General features: G+C 43.7%; 1 protein-coding gene across 1 annotated transcript in view; it reads left to right on the top strand.

The window, feature by feature from the left end:
• The first annotated feature begins 299 nt into the window (after window positions 1-299).
• BAIAP2L1 (BAR/IMD domain containing adaptor protein 2 like 1) overlaps window positions 300-9799 on the top strand; it is an 85695-nt gene continuing 76195 nt past the window's right edge. Inside the window, exons 1-2 of the mRNA XM_060079190.1 lie at window positions 300-522; window positions 605-801. Coding sequence (XP_059935173.1) covers window positions 300-522; window positions 605-801 — 420 coding nt within the window. The remainder of the gene's footprint in view (window positions 523-604; window positions 802-9799) is intronic.

The raw sequence follows: 9799 nt of genomic DNA, 5'->3' as shown, positions 1-9799 counted from the left end.
GCCGCCCCGCCCCCCCCGCCCGCCTCAGGTGGGGCCGCCTGGCCAGCCCTGCTCGCTCCAGCAGCGTTGGGCTGCTCCTCCTCAGCTCCTCCAGGGCGGCCGCGGCGTTGGCGGTAGCGCTGCAAGTTTTGACGTTTCGGACGCGGAGGCGCGCGCCTGCACTCCCCGGCCGACGGCTGTGGAGGCGGCTGACCCTCGAGGGCCCCTCAGCCGCGCCCCAGCGCTCCCTCCGCCCAGGGTCGGGCGGCCACGAGGCCCGGCCGCGTTCTCCCGCGCTCGCCAGCCCGGCGGCTGCAGCCATGTCGCGGGGGCCGGAGGAGGTGAACCGGCTCACGGAGAGCACCTACCGGGTAAGCTGGCCCGGGGCGGCCCAGGACCCTGGGAGTGCCGGGGTTCGGGGTTCGAGGGCGGGAGTCCTGGGGACAGTGGGGGCGCTGGGGTTCGAGGCCGGGAAGGGGGGAGGCCCCGCCGGCGGCCGGCAGTTCTCACCGGGGGAGACGGTCGGGATTTTTCACTTTCGGGGTGAGGAGGGGACTTTACGAGGGAATGTCCTTCCCTCCCCCATCCTCTCCCCTTCTCCCCTCCCCCTCCTCTCCCCTCCCAGCGCTGGAGCCGCCCAACAGATTACACATTTCACAAGGAAACGTCTGTGGGGAGAGTTGGGGGCGGGGGCGTCTTGTGTCGCCCCTGGGGCGCGTCCTCTTCCCCAGCTTCTCCTTGGGGTCGGTGACCGCGCCGGCGTGGCTGCGGCGATTAAGCTCTCGGAGAGCAAAGAGCCAAGCTCGAGTTTCCTCTGAGAATGTAGGGGGGGGGGAACTCCCAGGTAATTAACAAGCGCCAGGTGAGCTGGGCTCGGCGCGGGGGCCTCCGGGGGGCGCTCCCTCTGAGACCCTGTCTCACACAGCTTTAAGTTCAGCTTGGCTTTTTAGACATCGATTATTTTGTGAGGTTATGGGAGTCAAAGAACGCCCGAGGTTTGAATAAAATAGACCTAACCTCAAGAAATGCGTCGATGGTCATTCTCTTAACTTTCACTTATTACGAGCGAATGTTTCCAGAAACGAACATAGTTTTAGGATTAGTGGCCAGTTTAGTAAGTTTAAGTACTTATAAATGAATTCCAGTTGAAATAAGATATGTGTTTAATCATCTGATATTAATAGAATACAAAACAACTTTTGTTTTAATTCGGCTTAGGCTCATGGAACTCAAGTTCTCTAAATTCATTTGTAGCCATTTTTAAGACCCACAGTTGGGTCATTTTTATAGGTTTTTTTAACCCTAAAATTTAGTTTCTAGTTTAGCAAGGTCTGAGTGAATTCCTGAAATCAGAGTTTACTGACTTTTGTTGGATAAGAATAAAAGCATGAAAATAGTTTCATAATCCTTCGAAGTTTAAAAGATTGGTTCCCTTCATCTGGATGCACAAATACTGTCATATGTAGCTTATACTGCATAGATAGATACAATAGGTACAGTTGTCATGGTATTTTGGGGCTCAGTAAGTAAATGTGACCAAAATCCGTTCCTTATTTATGTTTCCTTAATAGAGGGCAGCTTTTAGAAATCCCAGAAATTTGAATGTTAAAGTTCTACCTTTGGGTTGAGATTGTTTAATATTTAAATGATCCTGAAGATGGTGGGGTAGGAAGTGGGGCATGTTGACAAAGTGTGTAAATATAACATTTTTACTCTTGGACTTGGGAGTAGTGGCTACTCTGATGACTGTCCAGTTAGGGACGGTAAAACTGTACATTTGTGAGGAATGCAGATCATTGCAAATTTGAGTGGAGTTGCGCCCCTCCTGCCTCCAAAACACAGACACATATATCTTTCCAACCTGAGATACCAACTCTGGCATGCAATCCTGAAGTCACTCTTCTCTGCTTTTTCTCCCAATTCTTGCTGACTTTCACTTTTAGTGGTGACTTAGTGGAGGGACTGTACTCAAGTGAATTCCAGTGCCACAAATGCCAATGTCGCATTACCCAGAGAACTGAGGCAGGAGGGGAAAAGTGTGGATTTTATAGTTTTGGTTATGTGTATTTATAGACATAAAGCATTGCAAATCATTTTCATACTTTGAAAGGCTATAATACACTGAAGATTAGAGACCAGTACCTTATTGCTTACGACTCCCAGGTGTCTTAAAAGATACGAAAATCTCACAGGTGTTTATTGACTGACTTTAATCACCATATCCTCGTTAATGTTTAGGGGTCATGTTTAGGTTGGGATGGTGGGATAATAATTTACAGCTCCAGACAACAAGTTTATATGTAATCTATGAAGTGGATGCTGCTAGCTCACGCTTTGACTGTGATGGAAATGCACAGTGAAATTTTACGTTCACAGCTCTGATTGAAAGCCCAGCATCCTTTCACCACCTCCTCTTTGGGTTCTTCCCGTCCCCCACCCCACCCCACAAAGACGAAAGCTGAAAACAATTTAGGTTTAATATGGTAAAAATCTCCCTGCAGTGTTGATGAACCTAGAAAAGAGATCTCCTTTATGTTACCTGGCAAACTAGAATGTTTTACTAATAGAAACACAACCTAACCAGGTGTGTTTACAAAAGCCACCTGCAAATGAGATTTTATGACTTGTATGGGTTTTAGATTTTTTTTTAATACTGAAATTTCTCTAACTTTGAAATAAAGGAATAAATTCTTTTTTTTTTTTTTTTTTTGTGGCATGTGGGCCTCTCACTGTTGTGGCCTCTCCCGTTGCGGAGCACAGGCTCCGGACGCGCAGGCTCAACGGCCATGGCTCACGGGCCCAGCCGCTCTGCGGCATGTGGGATCTTCCCATACCGGGGCACGAACCCGTGTCCCCTGCATCGGCAGGCGGACTCTCAACCACTGCACCACCAGGGAAGCCCGGGAATAAATTCTAGAGAAAAGGGGGAATTATAAAGTGGTGTGATCCTCTGTATGCAGTATCAAATATCTTTACATATTTATTTAAACATTTGCTGAGTTTTCTAAAATGTATACTTAGACAAATGATTACTGGAGAGCCATGCTAAATCCCAGGAAGATGTGTATTTTACGGCATCACAAACAAATGGCATGGTAGTAAGTCCCAAAATGTCAGGTAGTGTCACTGTTGCTAATTAGAATTAAGCCAAAGATCCCTCTCCCTCCCCACTCTTCAGCCTATACTATGCCCATAATTTTCCCTCAGCAGCTTGCTTGTGATTTTGCATGGTTTTCTGATGAGTACATGCTTTAGTGGTACAAGGAAGAAGTAAAGTTAAAAAAAAACCTTAATTAAAAGTAACCACACACACGCAAAAAAGTAACCACAACCTTCCTAGAAGTTAGAACTGTTGGTCTTAGGAAGTTGAGGAAGGCTGGATGTGATGTCATCCAGGGATGTCACCCCTACATTAATCTTGCTGAAGCAGCAGTGATGGGGAAGGGGACGCAGAGGTCTTTGTTTAAATGCCACCTTCTCAGAGTCCCACTGAAACAGCTTTAAAATCCCAGATGACGCTGTCCATCTCCCAATCCCACCTAAGCCTACTTTACCTCCCCCCCACAGTGCTTATGACCTTAGCATGTAATATATATTTACTTATCATGTATGTTTATTCCTACTCCAACTAGAATGTGAGCTCCCAAAGGAAAGAAGCTTTGTTTGGTTGTGTTCCGAGCAATTAGAACAGTTCCTGGCACCTAGTAGGTGTACATATTTGTTGAATAAATGAACATTTAATTAATTTCGTTAGCACCTGTCCTGTGCCAGTCTCCCCTCTCCCTCCCCTGACACTTTGTTTCATTCTAAGTGTACATCAGCCGTCTAGGTGGACGTGGATCTTGTTTACCATTGAGAAAGTGAGGCCCAAAGTCTGTGAGAGACCAGTGCCCACATGCCAGTTCCCCTGCCAGCCTTCATCCCTCTCCTTTTCTGTATAGAAATTTAGCTTGTAGTGGCCAACAAATGCACAAACCAAATAACATTTTCATACTTCAGTCATCTAAGATGTCACCCAGAAGTTTCTGTCATTGTTAACTCATCATCATTGACATGTTTTGAACAAACCTTCTTTAAATAAGAAAATGAGGTACTTTTGTTCTTTCACTGGGTAAAGCGAGCAGTCTAGGCCTATGTGCTAGGTTTTGTTTGTGTAAGGGTGGTTTATTTTCTCGACTTGGGTTTAAGTGGGGACATGTAAGTGAAAGTCCCTGCCTGGTTGGCTTCCAGTGTGGACTGTGGCATATAGGTCTAGCTTTTGAAGCTTTCAGTTGACGTTTATGTTTATTGTTGTTGCTGTGTAGGCTACTTGATATCTTCATGTGTTCCCGCCGTAACACTACTTTCTTCAGGTATGCTGAAGATAAAATGGGCCTTGCAGAAGACCAGACAACTTGCTCTTGGCTCCATGATGACTAAAAAAGGAGATTGTAAGAATCAGGTGCCAGGTAGCAGCAGAAAGCGTTGCCAGGTATCAAATATGAAACTGCACAGCCCAGTATTGTAGCTTTTTGTATGGTAAAATGAAAACACAAAGCCAAACACTGAATGTCCTTTCTTGTCATAACATTTTTCTTGATTGGAAAGAGGTTTTAGAACTACAATAACATTGCTAAGCAGACAGAACAACGTCCTTTTTAATGAAGGCTGGGGCCACTTGGACTTGTGACACCAAGTTTCAGGTTGCTTTAGAGTTTACACTTGTGACATTATTCCAGGATTAGGCATTAATTCTTGCCTTGCACTTTTATCGTAATGAGCTGCAGGCAGACCTGCAGGGGAAACCTAATGTCTGTGCAATTGCAACCAGTTGGATTTTTTTCCCCTCAACATTCCACACAGGTATTTATTCTGCAGTTCAAAAGTAAAAATCATTATAAATACAGCACAAATACTCATTTAGCTTATCTGTTAACATTTGCAAATATATATATTTTTATTTCTAAAACTTATTTTTAATTTTTATTGAAGTATATTTGATTTACAGTGCTGTGTTAATTTCTGCTCTACAGCAGAGTGATTCAGTTATACATATATGTACATTCTTTTAAAAACCCTTTTCCATTCTGGTTTAATAGTTCCCTGTGCTATACAGTAGGACCTTGTTGTTTATCCATTCTTATTTCTAAAACTTTTTATTGAACTTTAATATGCCCACTGAAAGGTTTGCTTAGGCGTATAGAGCTCACTGAATTGTCACAAACTGAACCCACGTGTGTAACCAGCACCCAGATCAAGAAGTAGACCATGATCAGCCCCCAGTCCCTCTCATGGCCCCTGCCAGTCACTGTATCCCCTCCAAGATAACTACTCTCCTGACTTCTAGCAGCGCTAATTAGTTTGGCTTATTTTGTCTGCCTTCTTTCACCCAATGTGTCTGTTGGATTCATCCATATCATTGTAGTAGTTGTAGTTAGAGTAGATCTAACTCCACTGTAGTTAGTAGATCCCCCATGCATGCGGGATCTAGTTCCCCAACCAGGGATCGAACCTGGGCCCCCTGCATTGGTAGCGTGGAGTCCCAGCCACTGGACCACCAGGGAAGTCCCTGTTATTTTTAATTTGGGTCTTCTCCCCACATAGATTGTACATGCTTGTGAACAAGTCCCCCAGATTATACTTCTCAGCATTTCCCACAGTCATTCATGTTGTATTAATTTACATGTGTGTGTTGGTTTTAATCTCAGAGGCTCTTTAAAACTATATTTTTCTCTGATACCAGAGAATTTCCAAAATTTCTATGAATATTTACACCAAAAGTAAAAGTCACCCAGAATCCCACACTGTTAACTCTTAATGTCACTCTTTCCAGTATCTTTCAGTACCTCTTTCAATGTCAGTCAGTATTGTGTGCTTCATCACTTTGATGACTATCCATTCTTCATCAGAATTTATTGATCCACTCCCCTTTTCTTGGATATAAGGTCATTGCCAATACTTTGCTATTAAAGTGCTGCACTGAACATCATTGCAGGTAAAGCTTTGCACAAATCTGGTATCTTTTCCTTAAGCTAAATCCCCAGCAGGAGTTGTGGGTCAAAGGGTAGTCAACATTGTAGAGCATATTTGTGATACATTGCAAAATGCCCTCCAGAAAACATGCCCCAATTTATGCTGTAATCTGATCGTGTGAGAATGTACCTTTCCTGAACCTCAACCAATTAAGTAGGTCTTTTAAAACTGCTTCCTTTTTTTTTTTTTAATAACCTTTAGAGGGTTAAAAAAAAAAGTAGTAAAACATGTATACCTATAACATAGAATAGCTTGTGGACATTGGCTGGGAGAACACCCTAGATTTCATGTCTAGCACTACTGGGTATAATTTCCCCTATAAACTTTGTACTTGTAGATGTGTCCAGAGTAATTACAGCTCTGTGGCCCCTGAGGCCTGTATGTTTCTGTTCTTACTTTCATCAGCCTTGATTTTATACTTCTCTTTATGTTTTCCAGACCTTGAGTCTGTCTTTCTGGTTTATCATTATTTTAAGGACTGTGTTCTGGTTGTAACTCAGATCTTTATGGTTAAAGGTAAGAGTTGTGGAAATGAGATGAAATGTTACTGGTTTCTCTCTTGTTCCAAAATAAATGAAAAATATTACCAGAATGTGTTCCCAATCTAGGAAGCAAAATAAATAAGCACCCCTCAGAGATGTAAAGGATTGCTCAGGGCCTTCTAGAGCTGTGTTCTGAGAGAGAACAGCCAGTGGGTGAAGATACTTCTGGGTTTGTTGCTTAAACTGGTTTTATTTATATGGTAATTTGGGGGTTAAATGTCCCTAAACAGTAGCAATTCGTCCACTAAAAATATTAAGGGCTGGCTGTGGTTAGCTCTAGGGCAGGGGGCAGGGGGCTTTTACTTCTTAATTACACTCTACCTTCTGGAGTGTTTACATTTTATGTGAGCAGGTTACTTTTAAAATACTTAAGCTAAAAAAAAAAAAACCCTAGAAATTGATAAATCTATTCCATTTTAATGGATAAAAAGTTTTAAAAACTAAGGTAAAATGTGCCACTTTCTACCTCTGTTTTGCAAATTAACCTTCTGAGGGTAAACCTAATTTAAAATCTTACCATTTTCTCTTAATTTTTACTTATGCGGGTACATTTTTAACTTTTACTAACCTGAGACTATGAGTGCAACAGAAGAAAAATTCAACAAAACTGAGAACCAAATTCTAGTTATTACAACTAGCTTTTCAAAGTCTTATTCCTGATGTTGCAAGCAGCTGATCCACTTCGAGGTGTGGCTGTATCCTTGAACGGTACGAAAGCAGTAAGAAGGACCAGGAAAGGTACAAAAGTGGTATTAACAACCTGCCAAAGTAAGAAGGGATAAAAGTTCAGATGATAAGAACATATTGCCTATAATAAACATGAAAAAGCCCTGGGTTGTGGGTCAGGACAGATCTCAGATGATGAGTCCAGCTACCAGCCACCCTAAGGGCTTCCCTTTGACCTTCTGTATGGAGCAGCCCCCTCCTGAGTTAGGAGAAGAGAAGCTCCAGTCTGGGGGGGCTGGGGGAAGGCAGGGGAGAGGAGGACCAGAGACAACCCTGGTCACCTCTTGGATTCGGATGCCTGAGACCTAAGCTAACAGACCAATCCATTTCTGGATGCAAAAACTCAAGTGACAGAAGAGAATCAGGAAAATCGCAATGATAATTCCTTATATTTAAGTGCTGCAATTTAAAAAAAATTTTTTTAATGGTTTCAATTGACCAAATGGTGTATTTTTTCACGGGCTTCATCTTACACTTGGAGCAGATTGAGGTGCCGGCCGTAACTATGTCTGATGGTACAATATATTTCTAAGTGTGTGAACACTTGAAACATGCAAAACACTGTCCTTACATGACACTCAGTCCAACTGTTGTGCCCCTGAGACAGACAACTTCTTCAGCAAACCAGTCCATCCTTTGTGTTACCCCAGATTCTGGTATGTACTTGATAATGCCACATTCCTTCATTTGACCTTGCCTTCAATTTTCACGTCTGTGAACAAGGGTGAGGATAGTACCCACCTCATGGTTGTTGTGAAGATTAAACATAATAATAGGGCTTCCCTGGTGGCGCAGTGGTTGAGAGTCTGCCTGCCAGTGCAGGGGACACGGGTTCGTGCCCCGGTCCGGGAGGATCCCACATGCCACGGAGCGGCTGGGCCCGTGAGCCATGGCCGCTGGGCCTGCGCATCCGGAGCCTGTGCTCCGCAACGGGAGAGGCCACAACAGTGAGAGGCCCATGTACCGCAAAAAACAAACAAACAAACAAACAAAACCATAATAAACGAAAGCTCTTAGAACAGTGTGTTGGCTGCGAGCAGTAGTAGCTTGTGTTTGCTGGACCATACCACCCTACGTGCATTGATTTTCATGTGTTTTGTTTATTGCTTATCCTCAGCATCTAGTAGAGTAACTGACACATAGGCGGGTAAAAGAATAGTATTAATATTATTGGCACAAATGTGTCTCTCAGTCGATGAACTGTACACTCCTTGAGGATTTTTTGAAATCCCTCATTGTGCTGATGGCACAGTAAGAACTCAGAAATATTTGTTGAATAAGTACGGATGTATGCTTATCTCACAGTTGTAACTAAATCCTCACCTGCTCCGTGGCCACTGAGACTGAGGTGGCACTAACAATCACAGCTACCGTGTTCTGAGCATCTGTTGGGGATGCACTAAGCTTCCCACCGACATTCATTCCTTCTGCAGCTTTTCTTGTGCCCCAGGCTGTACCAAGCACTGTGGTCACCACTGGAAACCACCCTAGAGAAGAAACAGAGCCTGTGCTTTTCTCGAGTTTATAGTTTATGACAGCACAACAATGCCAGCCTTTCCCCTCCACCTTGGCCTGCCCCGGATCATAAATTCTGCGTCCTTGCTCCTTCCCCCTGCCTCCAGCAGTACCAGAGGCGTCCTGCCTTTACCAGTTCCATTCTTCGGACTTTGTTTGCTTTGTCCCAGTATTGGAAGAAAGGAGGAAAAGAGTGATGTATGAGCAGGTTAAGGTCAAGAAGAGTTTCTTAGGCAGTTTGTAAGAAGTCTTTGGAAAGTTGGCTATATGAGAGAAGTAGATGAAAACAAAACAACAAAAGTTTTGGAAGTTTTGATTCCCCTTACTGGTATCAGAACTGTATTTAACAAACTTGAACTATTTTTACATTATTTTGGATTTTTGAACAATATTTCTCAGATTGCAAGGGCTGGGATTTTTTTTTTTTTTTTTTTTTGGTTGCGCCAGGTCTTATCTGCGGTAGGCGGACTCCTTAGTTGAGGCTTGTCAGCTCCTTAGTTGTGGCATGCTAACTCTTAGTTGCAGCATGCATGTAGGATCTAGTTCCCTGACCAGGGATCAAACCCGGGCCCCCTGCGTTGGGAGCATGGAGTCTTGTCCACTGCACCACCAGGGAAGTCCCAAGGGCTGGGATTTTAATACAAAGCAGAATGACCTGTCTCACAGGATCTTATTGAGGGCAGTTCATTAGAATTATTCCAGATATTATGTAAGAGTGGTGTTTGGAAAGAACTAGTGAACTAAAAAAAGGAATGTCGCTTGCGATATGAAATCAGCAATTTACCGCTGACGCTTGAACAACACAGGTTTGAATTTGTACAGGTTCGCTTATACTTGGATTTTTCTCAATAGTAAATACTACAGTACTGCACCATCGCATTGATTGAATCTGTGGATACGGAGGGCCATCTATACTCAGATTGAAACTGTGGGGAGCGTGGGCACCCCTACGCCTCATATTGTTCAAGAGTCAACTGTACTTTGATCTGGTAAAGTTCCTGTTGCTCGTTAAGTACTTGGGGACT

This window comes from Mesoplodon densirostris, chromosome 16 (assembly GCF_025265405.1).
Source record: "Mesoplodon densirostris isolate mMesDen1 chromosome 16, mMesDen1 primary haplotype, whole genome shotgun sequence".
In the NCBI taxonomy this organism is placed as follows: domain Eukaryota; kingdom Metazoa; phylum Chordata; class Mammalia; order Artiodactyla; family Ziphiidae; genus Mesoplodon; species Mesoplodon densirostris.
Note: the sequence above shows the minus strand (reverse complement) of the source record. Positions and strands in the feature narration are given on the sequence as shown.